Source organism: Muscardinus avellanarius, assembly GCF_963383645.1.
Source record: "Muscardinus avellanarius genome assembly, chromosome: 14".
In the NCBI taxonomy this organism is placed as follows: Eukaryota; Metazoa; Chordata; class Mammalia; order Rodentia; family Gliridae; genus Muscardinus; species Muscardinus avellanarius.
In genome coordinates, this window is record NC_137800.1 from 21,261,051 (window position 1) to 21,282,898 (window position 21,848).

Consider the following 21,848-nt stretch of genomic DNA (forward strand, 5'->3'; position numbering starts at 1 on the left):
TGGAGAAGCATCAAAGGTCTATCAAATACCTGACACTTACACTATAGTTGAGTAAATTTGTTGGAAAAAAAAAAACACAATATGGTCAGACTACAAGTAGCCTGGAAATCCAAAACCCTGACATAGATTCATTTCAAGGACCACAGTGGTGTAACAGTTGGCTAAACAGAAACAGCAGCCATGGAAGTTTAAAATCTTCCAGCTGTTGGGAGAAAACTCTAAGAGGAGATCAAAGTCTGACTGTCTCTTAGTCAACATTCTTAATACTGTAATTTAAAACAACTGACCACACAACTTAGAGGGGAAAAAAAGATGTATTTGCTCACAGTTTTGGGAGATTCCAGGGTTCAGTCCATGTTAGGCCAGGGAAGTAGAGAAAAGGAAAGAGCAAGGACTCTGTTCTCACATCATGGAGGGCAGAAGCAGAAAGCAAGCAAATGAGGTGTTTCAAAGACAAAAACACATTCCCTAAGGCCACATCCCCAGGGTCTCACCTTCTGCAGCCACACCTCACCTGCCTAGGTTACCACCCAGTAAATACATCACACTGATTTATCCAGTGATGATATTACCACCTCACGTTTTAATTGCATCAACTTCAAACATTAATACACGAGCTCTTCAGGGAACATTATCTAACCATAACACTGACACAGTCTACCCATCAGGACTGCCAGAACAATACCCTGTGAACTGAATTGCTTCACCATGAAGAAAGCAAGTCAATTGAATGAGGGTCACGAGATTGGCAAACAGTGGTAGCATTATTGTCAGATGTATAGAATTCCTAGGTGCATTCACCTACACTATGATGGTACATGAGTGGCTATGTCCAGTCTGCGGATGGATCTAGGTAGCAGTGGAGAATGACGTGGAAGTCAATGTCAGTAGCAACATTTCTTTTCCACAGACTAGAGACCCATAGAAACCCCTTTTGAATATGCAGTTTGTACTTTTCCAAGTTTTAAGCCAAAGAGATTGACCTAACACTCCAAAAGGAAGTAAAAATACCAAGTTACCAAGGGGAGTTATGACCAAAGCTAGGAAAACAGCCTTGATGTCTGCCCCTGGGGAAAACATCATCCATTTTGGTCCTGCACAGCTGTGACTGAGTAGGGTGGCTACAGCAGCAGTAAATACTGGTTTGGGCTCATGTGATTCACCAGAGAGCCAGGTGGAGGCATTGAAGGAAGTGATTGAGTTCCCCATGGAGTCAGTAGCACGCTTCAGGAAACAGGGTGGGAATTAAAACGTCCCCGAAGGAATAGTTGCCAGTCTTTTCACATAAAATAAAGATGCTTCTGGGTCGGGCCACTCAGTTCTTCAATGTGCAACTTCCACTTGACAAGTGAGACCATTTGTATCTTTCCAGCTAGTCATCAAGTCCCAGTGAGCATCACCCCACAAGGGGAACGTCATGAATGAGAGCCACAGGAATCCACAGATCAGGTGCTCAGACACTCCAGGAATCTGGTAGCAAGACAATAGCTGCTCTTCAAAAGTGATATACCTGGAAGGTATACCCGAAAGGCAAAAAGTTTAAATCATCAAGATGCACCTTGTAGATATCATCTATCCTGGCCAAAGACTCCATCTGTCACAAACTCTAGTTGGTAAAACTGATCACTAGGGTTTATGAAGTCCATAGGTAGGAACACTCCCTTACATGGGATTCTTTTCCTCTGCAAAGCTCTTTGTCTGGTACTTATGAGTATTTTCAGAAAAAAAATACATCAGAATAATACTGCATTCAATCAGACCGAAGATTCTCAAACACAAGCTTCTTTTATTTCATTTTGCCCCTTCAGGTTTTTTTCAAATGCATCATTTGAATATGAGTGTATTTCCACCAATGGGTGCAGATGGAATGTTGATGGGGGTGCTTGCATCCAACAACGAAACAGGTGAAACTGTGCAAATGTGCATGGCCTGTCGTTCACATTGGGGATAAGAAGACCTCAGTTCTTGGTTGTGCATAGATGTTTCAAGTTAATTTTCTCCAGAAAGCAGGAGAATTTGGGGTGGGAGGAGGGAAGGAAAGATCTAAGAGCCAAGAGAGAACGACTGGTTCTCCATCAGTAAGTGAGACATGTTTATTTTCTTTGTGAAAGCTGCATACATCTCAGTCAAACAAACTTCCAATATTTGGAGCTTAATCAAAGTCCTGTATCTGATGGCAAATTTATCATCACAATACCATATATATATATATATATATATATATATATATATATATATATATCAGCTTATATATATATCAGCTTATATATATATATATCAGCTTATATATATATATATCAGCATATATATATATATATATATATATATATATATATATATATATATCAGCTTGTGGAAGCTTGACTCCGTGAGGAAAGCCACATTTCTTTCTGGTCACAGCCAAGGGAAATACACTCTGTGTGCTTGGATTTGACTAGTGCAGAGCAAATTATTGTTATTATTTGAGAGGAGGTTACTTGGGATTGAATCTAAGAGCATTCTACCTCTTAGTTATACCCCAGCCCTATTTTAGTCTATTTTATTTTTATTTATTCTTGACATAGCATCTCACTAGGTTGCAGAGGCCCTCGCTGAAACTGGCCTTGAACCTGCAATCTTCCTGTCTCAGCCTCCCAAGTATAGATGTGTGCCACCAGGTACAGCTCAGGGTAAATTCTTTTAATTATTCAAGAGTTAAGGTGGACTCTGTGATATTAACGCACCTAGGAAGCTGAATGGTAAAGACCAGCTTCTTTCTAGCAGGACTTCTGTCAGGAGAGCATGTAGGCAAAGCTAGAGAGACTTCATGCTATTCCTTTTCTCTCTCTAGGGAATTTTTCATCACTTTTTAAAATATTTTCCCAATTTCCCATTTCCATTTCCAACTGTTTATTAGCTGCTCTTTAAGGTATATCTTGTAATTTTTGCCCGTACAAGTTCTCAATTTTTTAAATTTTATTTTCTTTTCATTCTATTTTTTTTTCATAGTGTTCTTTCTGTATGCTATTAATTGTCTAAAATTCATGGAATTTTAATTCTGTTTGCAGAGCCCTCTATCACTCTAGGGAATTGTTTCTTTGTGAATATCATACATTGTTTATTGTAAAAACTTCTAAAGTGAGACTTTGGTGTGGTAGTGTGTGTGTGTGTGTGTGTGTGTGTGAGAGAGAGAGAGAGAGAGAGAGAGAGAGAGAGAGAGAGAGAATGAATTATTTTTAATTCTGGAGAGTCAGAGCATTTTTGGATTGGTTTTGCATTTATTCTTCCTGGTGTCTCAGGAGAACCACCAGCTCCGAATCAACTTTCATGATGATTTCTCTTCTCCGAGTTCTCAATTCGTATGAATGGAATGAACTTCAAGCTCAAAGTAAATGTGTATTTATTTTTCCAAATTCTCATAAGAAAATTCTATACTCAAAACTCAGATAATGAGAAGGGAGCTTTCTGCCCATTTTCCAATGCTGAAGAGTTTTGTTCTTGTTCTCACTATTACTGAAAATAATAATGTAATGAGAACAGAATCCTTTTAGGGTCCTAAATTCATGTATGAGAGTCAGACATAGTAGCCTGCTACATTGTCCTAGTAAATATTCTCCTGTCCTCATATAGCATTGAAATTCAAAACAAACAGTTTTCAAAACCAGGTCCTACCTTCTCCAGCCACCCACAAGCCCATTCCCAAGGTCAGCTCGTTTCTTATGTCTGGTTTTCATTTTCTCCTAGTTTTTTATACCCAGAAGGTTCTCTTTCTTCTGAGATGATGAATACATCTGAAAGGATGTTATATTTTATCCTTGTGTTTGGACGGGGAGGTTTTTATCTTTTGTGTTAGTTTTCTAATGCTATAACAGAATTCTTAAGATAGTTAACTTAGAAAGTGAAAAGGTTTTTGTTTTTTGTTTGTTTTGTTTTGTGTGGTGTTTTTGACTCATGATTTGGGAGGTTTCAGTCCACGATCAATAGACCCATTGCTTTGGGTTCCGTGGCGAGGCCGTACCTGGTGGTAGGATGTTAGAACAGAACTGCTCAGCTCATGGCCAGAAGCAAAGAGAGAGGAAGGCAGGCACCGCCGGGGTCCCACTGCGCTCTTCAAGGGCATGGCCCCACTGATCTAAAGACCCCCACTCAGCCTCACCTCTCCTGGTTCTGCCTCTTCCAAACAGCGCCACCCTGTCCACCAAGCTTTAACACGTGGACCTTTTGGGGACACCGAAATGCCAAACTATAGCAGCTTCACGTGCTATGATTCTCTACCAAGCATTATCAGTATTTTTGAACAAAAAAATGGACCACCCAAATTCCCATTAAACACTGAATCACTAAATAAACTGAAAATATCCTCGAAACGAGGCTGTTTGACAGAACACGCACTGAACTATTGCAAAGCAGCGAAGCAACTCGCACACAAGTGTTTTTCTAAGATAGCCTAAAACTGCACAGCGCATTTACTCAGTGACTGCCACGTGGTAGAAGGAAGACAGATTCGAAGTTCCTCTTTCTGTGGGTTTGCATCATTGAGTGTCTAAATGGCAAATATCGTTTTTTATGGTAATAGAGAGAGGCATGTGAGTTAAAAGCGCAGGAAACAGTTCCCCTGAGCATATTCAGACAGATAAAATGTTAGCCAGCCTTCTGCGGCCTGCCACAGCTCTCCCTTAATAAGCCAGAGGTGAGAAGAATTCGAAGAAGAAAGTGCCGATTTATTTTTAATTTAAATGGAGTGGTCAGAATAGCAGCAGCAACGGGGGTAATCTGCAGTTTCATCAGCAACCCAGAGCAGCTGGATTTGAAAAGCAGGCAGTTATGAGCTTAATGGAAGCCAGGCTGAAGTTCCTGCAGAGTCGGCTGTGGAGCGAGTCAGGAAAACGGAAGCCCAGGTAGCGAGGTGGGGAAGTCACTCTAGGAAGGCTGCACCTGAAGTTATTATGAAGGCCCAGTGAGAATATAAGATATCCTCCTTTTTGACCTTGCAAAGCTTGGTTACTTAAACACATTATTCAATATGTATCTTCCCAACTGAAAGCAATTTTCTCTTTCCCAGTACCTTGATAATATCACACTGTTCCCACTACTACAGCCCTTTTGTTTCCCGTTGTAGGATTTGCTATGTTTTACATTGTAGCATCATTATAATTGCTCTATTTCTTCACCCTTTGCTGAAGGAAACTTCTTGAGAATAGGGACTTTTTCTTGTTTACATTTGAATTGACAAGAATGATTGCCAATAATTGTTGAATTACAAAAGGTCCTAGTTTTTCTCTTTTTCTTTTTCCACTCATTTATTGTGTGCCTACTTTGTAAGTGATTTTTTTCTTTCCTTTGCGGTGCTGGGGATGGAACTCAAGATCTCCTACATGCTGGGCAAGTGCTGTACCACTGAGCCATGCCTCCAGCATGAATAATTTTTTTGTTAATATTTACTGGAACGTATGTCCATTTCTTTCTTTCTTCCTTCCTTTCTTTCCTTCTTTCTTTCTTTCTTTCTTTCTTTCCTTCTTTCTTTCTTTCTTCCTTTCTTTCTTTTGGTACTGGGATTGAACCCGAGGGCCTTCTACCTCTGAACTATACCCCGAGCCCTTTTTTTATTTTTTATTTTAAATCAGGGTCTCACTAAGGTGCTGAGAGTCTCCCTAAGGGCTGAGGCTGGCCTCAAAACTGTGATCCTCCTGTCTCAGCCTCCCAAATATCAGGATTACAGCTGTGTGCCATCATGCCAACTGTAAGTGCTTACTATTTAGAAGGCACAGTTCTATGGACTGGTGAAAGAGCCATAAATAAAACAGACCAAAAGTTTATGATGGAACTTACATTCTAACTAGGGGAGAAAGATCTTAAACTAGCAAAAAAAGAGAGAGAGAGAGAGAGAGAGAGAGAGAGAGAGAGAGATAATGTATCAAATATAACTTTTTATCTAGGTTAGAAAGATCATAAACTGGTTAAAAACATTATATATATATATATATATATATATATATAAAATCTAACATATATGTGCATATAATATATATACAAAATATGTATTTATATGTATATGTGTGTGTGTGTGTGTGTGTTAGATATCATGTTTCAAGGCAATAAGTGTTGTGAAATAAAGAGGAACCCCAGTGAGAAATATAGGGAATGCTGGGACCTGGATATAATTCTAAACAGCACAACTAGAGCATTGTGTTATCTTTGCATCACTGTAACTGAAACACTTGACAAGAGCAACTCCAAGGAGGGAAGGTTTACTGAGGTCACAGTTTCAGAGTTTTGTCCAAGGTCAGCCGGCTCCAACACAGAAGCCTGGCATGGCTCAGCCCACGGCAGCGGGGAGCCAGAGAGAGCAAGACAGCACAGGGCTGGCGACAGTTCAGCCCCCAAAGCCACACCCCTGCGACTTGCTCCCTCCAACCACAGCCACCTGCCTATAGCTACTGCCCAGCAAGTCCACTCAAAGTATTAGTCTATCGTTTGATTAATTCCTCATGAGCAAACAGCCCTCAAGATTCAGTAATTGTGCCTCTGAACATGGTTCCATTGCTAACACAACAGATAAAAACCGTAGCAGGCAGGCCTCGCTGAGAAGGGAGGGAGAGGTGGGCCCTGAAACACCTGCGGGAAGAGCATTAAAAGCAGAGTAAAGGGGAAACATAGAGGCCCCGGACCTGAGCAGATCTGCTCTTCCTGGAAAAGGGTGAAGCCCACTATGGCTGGAACAGTAAGATCAGGAGATGAGCGCAGAGAAATGACCAAGAGTAGTTCATGCCTGTCGTCAACCATTGTAAGGACTTAGTTTACATGAAGATACCCAGTGTTTGCTTTGAGATCAGCTACATGAAAGAATGCTGTAGCTTAATACAAATTGTGGGGTGAGCGGGATTTTGAATGGAGGAACTGCTACTTGTGTTTCTACAGAGAGCGACTGTCAGATGTGTTGAGAGAATCCAGAGTACAAGCACACAAGAAAAACTCAATGGAGACTATTATGTTAATATAGCGGAGTGTCGGGTGAATTCATTCGAACCCCCGCCCATGCCACTCTTGAATGGCATGGGGCTGTAACTGTCTTCATTTCTATCTTTGTAATAAACTTCTTTAAATCTTCAGCAAGAAAAAAAGAAAGAAAAAAAAAAAAAATATATATATATATATATATATATATATATATATATATATATATATATCGGAGTGTTGATTTTGGCCAGGACAGGGTTATAGCTAGGAACGTGCTAAAAATTCTTCAGTGTTTAGGCATTCAGTCAGGGTCACTCAAGAGGACATGTTCTAAGAAAGAGATCATTAGGAGATCGTGTTGTATGAACATCATAAAGTGTGGCATAAACGTGGACACACTCAGACAGCTCATATGTCATTAGGCAATGGGAACTTTCAATTGCATCTTATTATGGGAATGTCATTGTGCAGGTAGAAAGTATATTGTTGACCAAAACATTGATCATGGAGTATGACTGCATTTGTAAGTCAGTACAACACAGTTTACTGACAATCAGATAGAGTGAAAACAGAAGGAAATCCAACGTAAGAGACAAAACTGTGAGGCGATAAGGCAGAAAGAGGCAGAGGATGGTGAGGTCTAGAGAGAGTGCCAATAACTAATTTTTTGTTTGTTTGTTTGTTGGCAACAAATTACTTAATATTTTCTGGGGAAAACCTTTTTGAAGTACTTGTGTTTTTTTTTTTTTCAGAAAAAAATTTTAATAATTTTACCTAAGTATTTTAACACTTAGGCCAAACAGGTGAAGTAGGCACTGCTATTTTATTTACAGTTGGAAAACAAGTACAAAGAGATTAATATAGTTGCAATGTAAGAGTTAGTATCTTACAAAGGATTGAAAACTGTGTCTTCTAACCATATTAAATAATATTTGTTACTGTTTCTTTCTCTGACATTACTTAATGAAATCACACACACACACACACATACACACAAACACACACAAACACACACACACACACACACACACACTCGAGTACCAAAAATAAAGACTTACTCTGCCATCTAGTGGCTTTTCTAAACATTTCAGTCTAAAAAGAATACCTACAGAGGTGGTCAGTATTTGTATAAAAACAGTTACATATACACGTAAACTAGACATGTTATTCGAAACAATGACATGAGGGCAGTGATCAAAGAAATGGGACTAAAGATTTAGATAAGGGCTTTTCCCGTGCTCAAGTTCCCTTCCGTTTAAACATTGCCTTTGTTCTGACACCCAACCAGTATGTCAAAGTTTTTCTTACCACTTTCATTGATTATATATATATATATATATATATATATATATATATATATATTCATTCACTCACTCATTCTTTCCTTTGTTTAAATATTTAAAAAATATATAATATTAAAAATATAAAAACATTAAAATATGTAAAATATAAAAAATACTCTATGTATTTTATATACCCAGCCCTTTTCTAGAACTAGGTGCTGGATTTGGAAAAAAAAATTGTTTGAAAGTCCACATCCTGCTGGATGTTAGGGAAAATGTACACATACAAAATTTTATTATATAATACAATCATTAAAATGTTGTATGATGTATTCAGACATAGAACAATGGTGTGAATGGCCAGCATAGGGCTGGGGGAAGGCTCATGGAACAGGTGATGATTCCGATGTTCACCTTTCCATCAAGTGCCAAGGACCATCGTCCTCTCAGAATAAAAGTATATTGAACTGGTCAATTTATAGTCAAACCTCTCATGCCATATTATTGAATCCAAGAGTCCAGAAACACTACGTTAACATATACACTACATGTATCACCTTGCTGATGAATTGGCGGCTCCCTATGGCCCACATACCATAAGAAAAGAGGCCGGCGGTATGCTGCTGGATTTTAAATCCAGGCTCCATCAATTACTTGAGTTTTATGGAGCTGGCTAGGTGAACTTTGTGTGCACAGATTTCAACACATCTATACAGTGGGATGATCTATAGTTCCCAACCTAGTTCATAAGGTCATTGTGAAAAACTATTAAAATTTTTTCTAATTCTAATAATGCCGTCCAATAATAGTAATCATTCAAGAGATATATGTGATTATTATAATCACACTCTTCTGCCCCACCTACTCAAATTCCTATTATTCATGCCTTCCTCACTGAACTTGCAGAGATGGGGGGGAGGTAGCTTGCACCTAAAGCCTTTCTAAAGCATTTATATTTCAAATCAATTCAATATTGGTATAAAGCTAGCCTGAATATTTAATACACACATTCTACTCTTACCAAGTCCACTGATTTCTTTGTCCTTTAACATTATCTATTTTGGAATCTTATCAGGTTCTACCTGATAAGATTAAACTTACCTGATAAGACTAAACCCCAATCCATCTTTCAAAGCTTAACTTAAAACTACACATCCCATAAAACTTCATTTGTATTGATAGGATCTGTTTTTACTGAATTCCTACAGTTCTCCTAATTTCAATGGCCTCATTGTTGGCCCTTAATGATATAGTAGAATTCAGCATTTTGTTAACTATATATGCCCTGTTTTTACCATTGCAGTGATCTCAGCTCAAGCAAAGGAACACACATCCCATTCCCACACAGGAAATTAGAAGAAACTTAGCTGAACAATTCTGCAAAATCTTCCTCTCACCGAGGCTTTATATGTCCTCCATCCCAGCCCTATTAAAGAATCATTGTTTTGTGGTGGCAATATTACTCGTAGGGTTTATACTTTTCCTGAAGTATGCTAGAATATGAAAATGCTTAAAACTACTCAAGTGCATGTTAAATACTTTGAAGCCAGGGGTTAAATAATATGGCACATAAATGCACTAGAGTTCTAGTTGAAAGAATTCAACAAATTGAGGATTTAGAAGATTCTCACTTTATAAATGACAAAAATCATATTTCAATATTTTACAATTAAAAGCCATAATATTGAATTCAATTTGTATAGCATAAAATATATTCAATCTAGTGTCATTTCATCATAATCAAAGTCCAAAATTATACATTTTTAATACCTTCAGACTTTGTTCCTGTCTCTTAGCAGGCCATAGGTCTGGAAAACAGTATGCAGTTAATATTAAACAACTTGAATCCCCTGCAAACATTTGTTGAGCTCCTTCTGTGTGCCTGAGAACATCACCTCCACAAACTCAAATGCCCTGTTCATTGCTGCAGCCCCAGCACACACAGAGTACCTGGTTCAGAATAGCACCTTAACGACCATTTACTAAAGGAATTAGAGATATAGAATAGCGAATGACAAGGAAATTAAATATATAAGCTCCATCGCAGGAAAGAGCACAGGATTCCTACATATACTTCAAGCACCTGAGGCAACTCAGGACATTTATTAATTACTCATTAAATAAACTGCATTGACTGGCCCTAGAAAAACATCAAGGGTTTCTATTTTAACAATTAGCATTTTGTGTGTGAATGTTTTTATTTGCTAAAAAAAATCCATAGTACAGAAAAATTTTGTTGTACTATGCTAAGTAAAGTTTATATTTATGACTATTATGTTGTTATGCTGACTGAATTTAGTAAGCTTTTTTGGTATATATTATTTGAATTCTATTATTGAGTCACCTCAGAACTAAAATACCATTGCATATTTTTAAGTAAAAAAAAAATATATATATATATATATATATATATATATATATATATATTCTCAAGAAACAGTCAATTTTAAACATCTTCCAGATGTCTTTTTAGCCCTGCAGAAAATTGATTTAGCATATACTTTTCTTGAATTTCTCTCTACACTATAAAAACAAGAAGCAAAAATTAAAATTAATTTTATGCCTGTATTTCAAGAACAAAACTCTAGCAGGCATATTTTTCTTTGTAAGTGTTTAACTTTCAACATTTTAAGCCATGTGACCATTATTTGAAGAAAGTTCTAAAGATATTTAATCAATTTTCATAAGTTGTTTGGCCATAGCATAACCAAGAATACCCTGCTAAAAGAGACTGCTACCACAAGAAAAGATAGAAAATGCATATATTCTTTAAGGATTGATGTTTCATTAATTCTACAGGAGAAAACCAAGAATGTCCAATTAAAATGTTTTCAGGTTTCAACTTTTATGAACTTTCATAAAGAGATCAAAAGAGAAGGACTATGGTTGGGGATTAAGAAAAGAAAATCCTTCTGTGTTGATGTGACCACATGTCCATACGCTCTATCATGCAGAGATGTGATTAAATCAGTCATTTTTCAGACCCTAAAGTCAATCCTCCAGTGAAGTCCACAGATATTTGGGAATCAAAACCAGACTTGTTAGAATGTGGAATAACATGGAAAAGGAAATCTTAATAGCAGACTTCCTGCAATTACTCCCATTTCCTTTGTTAAGTTTGGTAACTGATATAATAAAAATGTTTGCTTTTTCCTCCACAGAACCTGATTGGGGATCTGAAGGAGCAGCTTTCGGGTCACTTTAAAGATGTTATGGTCGGCCTTATGTACCCGCCACCGTCTTATGATGCTCACGAGCTCTGGCACGCCATGAAGGTAGTGATCTGATCCAAAAGTATACCTGTACGAGGTGTAATATGTGACTAATATTATCTGTGTTTGGGGAGAGGGCAGGGAATATCCAAACAAAGATGTAACAATGAAAATGTGGTCAGGGCCAGGAGCCTTGTTAGGAAGAGGGCATCCCCAGAGCCTTGTGCCTGGGGATCAGCCTGTTACTATGGTCCAAACTCAGACTTACTGAGCCAACTCCAAGCTGAGCCACCAAAAGCAAAGAGTAAATTAGCCCCCAGTACTATTGCGAGTTGTCTTTCTTCCATATGTATTCATCTATTGAGGGAGGCATGTTAAAAATCATGTGAATCTTTCAAAATCACTTATAACAAGTTGGTTCAGAGTCAAAACAGGATACTGAATCACAGAACAATAAAGAGTACAACTTTATTTTTATGACCTTAAGTTCATAAAAACGATTGCTCTAATGTATCAACATTTTATTTTTAATGAACTAGGATGATTCTTACAGGAAACCAATTTCCAAAAAAAAGGGAGAAAAAATAATTTCCTTGAAATACATTGACTGCAGATTTTGTTGTCTAGGGACAAGGGGAGAAAAGGGACTTTGACTTTTTTCCAATGCTGACATTAAGCACCTGCAGAATCAATTATTTCCAGTCTGATGCTTGACAATCACCAGATTACCACAAATCTGTGAACAGTGTGAAAAAGGAAAGAAGGGACAAAAAATTATTAAAGAAATATGGATGAGTAAAGACTCTTTAGAACTAAAGAAAACCATAAACCAAATGGACCTAATAGACATTTACAGAATATTTCAACCAGGAATTACAGAATACACATTTTTCTCAGCAGCCCATGGAACCTTCTCCAAAATAGACCACATACTGGGACACAAAGAAAGTGCCAGCAAATTCAAAAGATGTAGTATGATTCCTTGCATCTTTTCAGACCATAATGGAATAAAAGTAGAAATCAACAACAGGAAACTCAAAAGAAATTATTCAAATACATGGAGATTGAATGATACACTATTGAATGATGAATGGGTAAGAGCAGAAATTAGGGAAGAAAATAAAAAATTTATGGAAACAAATGAAAACAGAGACACAACCTACCAAAATCTATGGGACACTATGAAGGCAGTATTAAGAGGAAAGTTTAATGCATTGAGTGCCCACATAAGAAGGACAGAGAACCGCCAAGTAAAGAACCTAATGACACAATTCAAGGACCTGGAAAGTCTGCAACAGTCTACTCCCAAAGCCAGCATAAGGCAAGAAATTATTAAAATTAGAGCAGAAATAAATGAAGTAGAGAATAAAAAAAAATTCAAAGAATCAATAAAACAAAAAGTTGGTTCTTTGAGAAGATCAATAGAATTGATAAACCCCTGGCCAACCTAACCAAAAGCAAAATAGAATCAGCTCAAATTATCAAAATTAAAAATGAAAAAGGAGATATCACCACAGATAGTGAAGAAATTCAAAAGATTATCAGAAACTACTTTAAAATTTATACTCCAATAGACTTGAAAACATGGAAGAAATTGATTTCTAAGCACAGTTAACCTTCCTACACTCAGCCAAGAGGATATAGCAAGCCTAAACCAACCAATAGCAACCAAAGAAATAGAAACAGCAATAAAGATTCTTCCACCAAAGAAAAGCCCAGGCCCAGATGGTTTCCCAGATGAATTGTACAAAACCTTCATTGAACAACTAATACCAATATTTTATAACTTGTTCCGGGAAATTGAAAGAGATGGAACTCTCCCAAATTCCTTCTATGAGGCCAGTATCACATTAATCCCCAAACCAAATAAAGATACTTCAAGAAAGAAAAATTACAGACCAATATCCTTAATGAACATAGATGCAAAAATTCTAAACAAAATACTAGCTATACGCATTCAAAACTACATCAAGAGAATCATGACCAAGTTGGGTTCATCCCAGAAAAACAAGGCTGGTTCAACATATGCAAATCAATACATGTTATCCACCACATAAATAGAACCAAGAACAAAAACTACATCATCATAACAATAGATGCTGAAAAAGCATTCGACAAAATTCAACACCCATTTATGTTAAAAACACTGCAGAAAATTGGGATAGAAGGAACATACTTCAACACCATTAAAGCAATATACTGTAAACCCAAAGCCAACATTATATTGAATGGGGAAAAACTGCAAGAATTTCCCCTAAAGTCAGGAACAAGACAAGGATGCCCACGATCACCACTCCTTTTCAATATAGTCCTTGAGACTCTTGCTGCAGCAATAAGACAAGAGAAGGAAATAAAAGGAATCCACATAGGAACAGAGAAATTAAAATTATCCTTATTCGCAGATGACATGATCCTTTATCTGGAAGATCCAAAGAACTCAACCAACAGACTTCTGGAGCTGACTGACAAATTCAGCAAATTCGCAGGATACAAAATCAACCTAAAGAAATCAGTGGCTTTTCTTTACGCCAACAATGAATCCACAATGAAAGAAACAAAGAAAACAATTCCATTCACTATAACCTCAAAACCAATAAAATATCTAGGAATAAACCTAACCCAAGATGTAAAAGACCCCTACAACAAAAACTATAATATATTAAAGAAAGAAATTGAAGAAGACCTTGGAAGATGGAAAGATCTCCCGTGCTCATGGATAGGCAGAATAAATATCATCAAAATGGCCATTGTGCCAAAACTGATCTATAGATTCAATGCAATTCCCATTAAAATACCAGCGACATTCTTCAGAGACCTAGAAAAATCAATCATGAACTTTATATGGAGAAAGAAAAGACCCAGAATAGCCAAAGCAATTCTCAGCAGTAAGAAACATGCAGGAGGCATCACAATCCCAGACTTCAAATTATACTATAGAGCAATAGTAGTAAAAACAACATGGTACTGGCACAATAACAGATATACTGACCAGTGGATTAGAATAGAAGATACAGAAACAAACCCACACATCTTTAGTCAATTAATCTTTGACAAAGGGGACAAACTCATACGCTGGAGAAAAGAGCCTTTTCAACAAATGGTGCTGGGAGAACTGGCTATCCATTTGTAAAAAGATGAATCTAAACCCGTATATCTCACCATGCACAGGAATCAACTCAAGCTGGATCAAATACTTAGAAATTAGACCTGAGACTGTGAAGTTAGTAGAGGAAAGCATAGGTTCAACACTACAAAATATTGGCACAGGCAGTAACTTTCTCAACAAAACCTCCAAAGCTCAGGAAATTAAAGCAAGAATTAACATGTGGGATAACATCAAACTTAAAAGTTTCTTCTCATCATAGGAAACCATCAACAACTTAAAGAGGAAGCCTACAGAATGGGAAAAGATCTTTACCAGCCACCACTCTGATCAGGGACTAATATCCAGAATATACAAAGAGCTCAAAAGACTCTACACTAGCAAAGCAAACAACCCAATCAAGAAATGGGCAAAAGAGCTGAATAGACACTTCATAAAAGAAGAGATACAAAGGGCCAATAGATACATGAAAAGATGTTCTACATCATTGGCCATCAGGGAGATGCAAATCAAAAATACACTGAGATTCCATCTAACCCCAGTCAGAGTGGCAAGCATAAAGAAATCAAATAACAACAAATGCTGGTGAGGGTGTGGGGAAAGAACTCTTTTACACTGTTGGTGGGAGTGCAAACTAGTTCAGCCACTATGGAGATCTGTGTGGAGATTCCTAAGAAAGCTAGGAATAGATCCACCATACAATCCAGCTCTACCACTCCTGGGTATTTTTCCAAAGGGATTGAAAACAGAGAACTATAGCAACATATGCATACCTATGTTCATAGCAGCACAATTTGTAATAGCCAAAATATGGAACCAATCCAGGTCCCCATCAACAGATGAATGGATTGCAAAACTCTGGGAAATACACACAATGGAATTCTACTCAGCCATAAAAAAGAACAAAATCATACCTTTTTCAAGAAGATGGAAAGTCCTGGAGAGCATTATGTTAAGCGAGACCAGCCAAGCACAGAAGGAGAAGGTACATATGTTTCCGCTAATATGCCCAAACTAAGGAATCCGGAGGATAACAGTGGTACTCCAGATAATGGAGGGGAAATACCAGTAAAGCTTGAATGGAAAGATAGAGGAGGAGGAAGGCTGAACTTGATTAATGAGGGTCCACATCTGAATATATGTAAAATTATGAATATGGCATGGTTACCGGGGACAATCATTGTTTTATTGCTGGGAGGGGAGAAGGGAAAACAGGGGCAGGAGTGGGGAGAGAGCATCAAGTATAGTTTAAGTGTATACCACTTATGTTCAATAAAAAATTAAAATAAATAAATAAATTCATTTATACAAATGTCAAAAATAAATAAAGAAAACAAAACAAAAAAAAAAAGAAACATGGATTTGTTTCATAATTACTGATTGGGTTACACATTGTATGAAATTAATAGTAATTTTAATAAACCACTTTTTTTAAATGTTGCATGTCCATTCCTACTTACTACAAAATTTTGTGACTAAAAATATACAGAAGGCATATGCTGCTAATGAGATGAAACTGGTATGTTTTAATTGATATTTCCTTGAAAGATAAGAATTTATGAGACTTCACTGAAACCAAATGTGTCTAGCAACATTTGAAATGTTAGATTTTACTCTAGCTATAGTGCCTTTTTTTCACATTAGTTATAAATGCCCACAGTGTTTTATTCATGATGAAGGGACAGAGCTTTCTTAGCTAATATTATCTTCTTAGTTATCTTCTATATTATCTTTCTATTAGAAAGGGGCAGAGCCAGAACTGAAATTTTCCATTTTTATCCTGCATACACTTCCATTTCCTCCACTGCCTCTCAGAACAGCAGTTTATTAGCTCTTTGTCACTGTTACAAAAATACCTGACGAGAATATGTTGGAGGAGGAAAGTTCTCTTCTGGCTCACAGCTTCAGAGTTTCCGTTTATGGGTCAGCAGGGTCCACAGCAGAAACATCATGACAGAAGATGACAGATAACATTCAAGGCCATACCCACAGTGACTTAATTCTCTGCGTCACCCCCCAACTGCCTAACATTACCACCAGCAGGCCATTCAAATTACTAACTCATCAAATAAATTAATCCACTGATGAGGTCAACATACTCATTGCTATAATCCAAAACAACTGACCACACATCTTAGAGGAAGATTTATTTTCTCACAATTTTTGGAGATTTGGGTTTCAGTCCATATGGCGCCAGGGTCTGTAGAGCTCAGGGAATGGTGGCATGATAGAAATGAGAAAGGACGAGAACAAGGGCTCCACTCTCACATCATGGAGGCTGGAAGCTAGAGCACAAGCAAGCAAGGGGATTCAAAGACAAAAGCACAGTTCCCAAGGCCACACCCTGAGGAACTCACCTTCTCCAACCACACCCATCTGCCTAGGTTAACATCTAGGTTAACATTCACCATCCAAGGATAACATCCCTGATAAGGCCAAAGCCCTCATTACCCAATCTTTTCCTGAACCTTGCTGCACTAGGAACCATGTCAACACATGAGCATTTGAGGACACATTACAGATCTAAACCAGAACAACCAAGAATGCTGTATCCCTTTATTATACCTAAGACTCACTATGATCCCAAATAAAAAATGACCTTATATTTCTTTCTTTCTCTGTCTTCCCAGGGAGTAGGCACCGATGAGAATTGCCTCATTGAGATATTAGCTTCAAGAACAAACGGAGAAATTTTCCAGATGCGAGAAGCCTACTGTTTGCGTAAGAAAACATAACTATGAAAATATATTGTGCACACACAAGAAATTGGTGTTTTTCAAATAACACGTGAAAAAAGTATTTCAACTTATATATTAAAAGGTTATCCAAGATATGCTTATATTTGAAATATGACTCACTGGATCAGAACAATGGTGGCCACAGGCTGAGGAGAGTAGACGGGAGCCAGGACTTGGAGAGGTCGGTCAACTGGCACCATTTATAGTTAAAGAGGAGAAATTTGGTTTTGTTTTTGTTATTGTTTTTGTTTTTGTTCTACTGCAATGCAGGGTGAATTGAATGGGCAACAGTGCATTGAATATCTCAAAATAGCTAGCAAAGAGGACTTTGAATATAATCACCATAAAGAAACAATAAAAAGTTAAGATGATAGATATGCTAACTGCTTAGATTTGCTCATTGCCTAATATACTCAAGAATTAAACCGTCAGTTTTGCCCTAAGTACAATGATTATGTGTCAATCAAAAGAATAAAAGTAACAGACATTTTTGTATGTGATAATTAGGGATTGAATTCAGGGTCACTGTTTCTCTACCTACACTCCCAGCCCCATTTTTATTTATTTTTTGTTTTGAAACAGGATCTAGCTAAATTTCTGAGGCTTTCCTTGAATCTGCTATCCTCCTGTCTCAATTTCCCACGTACTGGGATTAGAGATGTGAACCACCATGTCTAGATTAAAAAAAAAATTCTTTTAAATAAATACTACTCACTCAAAACCAAAAATGATTAAGTAAAATTGATGATAAGCATATGAAGATAAAATAATTCCCTAGAAAATCAAGCAAATTTTCCAGAAATATGATTACGAGTATTTATGAGGTGAGTGTTTTTATTAAGAAAGTGCCCAACACCTTGGTTCAAAGGACATTTTACCTCTTACCCAGGAGAGAGCTGGACCATACAAAAATGAAGCAAAGTGTACTCATTATTCAAGGATTCTACAAACAGAGCTGCTTTATTGTACAAAAATTACATAGTCCCTGTAATCTATTTCAAAATCAGGCTTTTACACATTTCAAAAGTTAAGAAAAAAAGGTAACTATTTTCACTTTCAAGAAGTTATCACGCCTTAAGTTCACCTCCATTCTGTTCTATGCACCACTGAATGTCAAGAAACCATCCCAGCTGCTCATCTCTACTGCATCTGAGCAAAAACAAGCCTTTCCCCAGGAGAATGAAGCAAGAGTCTTCACTTAAAATATTGAAATGAGACAAAGCACTTGGGAAAAGTGCGTGGCGAGGCAGCAGGCAATGGAAATAGAATACATAATTCTAGATTTTGAGAATTATGGAATGTGAAAGGACTCTCAATGCTTTTTTTCAATTGTGGGATAAAGATAATTTTTGGAGACAGTAGAATTATGCCGATGTTATCATTACCAGGCAGATTCTTTTGGCAGTTTGTTGATAGAGACATGTCAGCAGATTGATTGTATTTCCTCAAATGGAGAAGTAGCATTAACTTCAAAGCACATTGCTACATGCTTTGAATAAATCATACATTTGATGTGGATTTTTTTTTGTTCCCCAAGAATACAGCACCAACCTTCAAGAGGACATTTATTCAGATACCTCAGGACATTTCAGAGATGCTCTCATGAACTTGGTCCAGGTATGCCGCCCCAAAATTCACACCATTTTCAACTATTAAATGATAGACATGTGCCACTGAAAATAAATATGACAGAAAACTCCAGTTTACTAGGGTTCCAGAATAAGTTGTACGTAATAACATTCACTAAATGTCAGCCATGTTCAAGGCACTCAACTAAAAACTTCTGACTTATAGTATAGAAAAAAATATGAATATGCAGCCTCGGTATTCTAAGAAAATTAAAAATCGACCATACTTTAAGTGATTACAGATATACCTATATGAATAAATGATTATATATCCAAGAGAGTTAAAATACCATCAGTGTAATCTGTAAATTAGATTAAAAATTAATCCCATTTTAAAACTGCTAAATGGATTGGGGCATACAGATTTTGCTGCTGTGTGCCTAGCACTGTATGATAAAAGAATACTTCATTTAGAACAACAAAATGCTACAATGTAAATAATATTACCAGAGATTTAGAAGTAAAAAAATAAAGAATCAAAAATATAAGGCTCTGTCTGATCACTTAAGGAGCTAATAAATAGAAATCCAGAATGTATTTGAATCCTATGGTCTCCTAGGACTAGCACAGGATCTCAGTGCTGCCGATGGCAATTATGTGACATATTGCCCAAAAGAAACATTATTTCATATTAAAATCAGATCTTGTCATTTATTTTATTTTTCTGTACTGACTAAATGGTATATAATTATTTCCATTCCATTAACATTTAGTGAAAACATTCCACTATTAACAATGGAATAAAAATAATATTTTAAAGTTATAATTATCTTTTGATTTTTGCATATTCTTTAATGAGGCTGTCCTCCTATTTAGCAAAAGCATAAAGAAAAACAAAAAAGAGTCAGTTCTCTGTTGTCAACTATTAAAAGAGGATTTAGAAGCCCACAGGTGGGGAAAATTTCTTATGAACCAGTAATTTGATGTGTGTGTGTGTGTGTGTGTGTGTGTGTGTTGTGTGTGTTTGAAATGAAACAAGTACTTTTAAGTCCACAAAACTATCCTTTATATATCAAAAAAATAACTAAGTAATTAGCAAAAAAATCTCTAAAAGCTATGGGAAGATAAGATATGGAATTTAAAAAAGATCCTGCTGCCTTTTAAAAGCTAAGAATAAATTAAAGCCTTATTAATGGGGATGAAGGTGGAAGAGTGGTACCTGAAACCGACAAAGACCTAGGGGTGTAGACCTGAGTGAGAATCCATCCTAGAAATGGCCTGCAGGAATCAAGGGACCCACACTCTTGGGTCAGGAGTCAGAGTTGCCAAACAAATTACAAGACTGATCACTGTGTATTCTTCTTTGTTTCTTCTCTGAAACACTCCAACACCAATTGCTTCTCTGGGTTCCTGGACTCTTTGTAACCTAAACATCTCTGTGACAGCTCTTGACCAACTCTGAGAGGTTTGTCCTTGTCCTTTATCTTTATTGATGATATCTGAAGTGATGTTCTGGGTTTTACCCTTCTGTGGGTTCTACCTCTTTCAAGCTGAATTTTGGCCAATTTAGAGGCCTTTAAGTATGTTGATAGTTTATGAAATCCACTTTTAATCTGAGTTTGTGAACTGTTTAAAAATGAGCATCTCTAAAACATTGAAAACATTGTGACTTTCAGTTAGACTCATACACCACTTAACTATATCCAAAGTTCCTAGGTATATTTTTCAAAATTAATATACATTTATTTATTTGCTTGTTTTTTTCATTTTCACGCTCTCATCACATCCCTCCTATTTCAGAACTTCAAGACAATTGCTTCAAGTCTGTCTCAGAGCTGAGACAAGTTATAGAGTGCCTTTGCTCTTCAAAATCCTCTACAAGTTTCTGGTTGCATTGCTTGTAATCCATAATTGGTTTTCCTTTCTAAGTCTCACAGACATCAGATTTCTAAACTTTCTCCTCTCTTGTATTTCTGGTTGAAAACTGAACAATTATCTACCGAGTTCTCTTTCTTGCAATGGATGGCTAAAAGCATCAATTAAACAGCATTTCTCAAATGCACCTGAAGACCAGAACAGGTGCTTAATCAGAGACGACGTCTTCTCACAGAAGTGATCCAGAGACACTTTCCATCTTCATACCTAGCTTTTAAGCTCATCAAGTCTCTCCTCAACCTGCAGAGGCAGATAGAATTGTTCATGAGAAGTTTTAGTGGCTTCCTCGTAATGCATATAATTTTTGCTCAAATTCCATTGGCTAAATCTCATACTAATTAAAGTCAAATGTGGCTGCAAAATATAGTAAATCTATTTGTCTTCAAAGATGCCAGTGCAAGTTGGGCAATTGGCTATCAATGTTCAGCAGATTTACAAAGAGAATTGAATGTTGCAGACAAGAAAGATGATAGAAGATAATAAAGATGAAGTTGTACATGCTAATACATAGAAACCTCTGAGTATGACTTCAATAGGTATATAGGGAATTTTCACAAGGGTAAAAATTATAAATAAGCAAGAAAAAACAAGTGCTTAGTCAAGCATGGTGACACACACTTGTAACCCCAGTACTTAAAAAGCTGAGACAAGAGGATCCCATGTGCAAAACCAACCTCAGCAACTTAGCAAGACTTTCAGCAACCAAGAGAGACTGTTTTAGAACAAAAACAATTTTAAAAGCTGGGGTATAACTTAGAGATAAAAATGCCTCTGGGTTCAATCCTCAGCACTCAAAATACAAACAACCAAACAGGATGCTCTGTCCTCTTTCTTAGAAGTAGTTTAAACAGGAAGTATTTTTATCCATGCGACTTGATTGTAAACATACTCGTATTATCTCCCCATCTCAAAAGATCTTTTAAAACACCAGCATATGAAAATTTCCTTTTTTACCTTTAATCTTACTTGAAGGGTGATGTCATTTATTATAGCATCAAAAAGAAAATAAACATCATGTCAAAACCAAAAGTATATCACTTGAATCTGAATCTATCACATTTCTATACAGTTTA

At 36.8% G+C, this 21,848-nt stretch overlaps 1 protein-coding gene across 1 annotated transcript in view; it reads left to right on the top strand.

Annotated features, from left to right (window-relative positions):
- The window catches only part of ANXA10 (annexin A10), a gene marked incomplete at both ends in the record, with an annotated part of 91,105 nt that overhangs the window by 52,500 nt on the left and 16,757 nt on the right, over nt 1–21,848 (top strand). Inside the window, 3 exons of the mRNA XM_080710223.1 lie at nt 11,381–11,494; nt 17,165–17,255; nt 18,810–18,889. Of these exons, the coding sequence (XP_080566349.1) occupies nt 11,381–11,494; nt 17,165–17,255; nt 18,810–18,889 (285 nt within the window). The remainder of the gene's footprint in view (nt 1–11,380; nt 11,495–17,164; nt 17,256–18,809; nt 18,890–21,848) is intronic.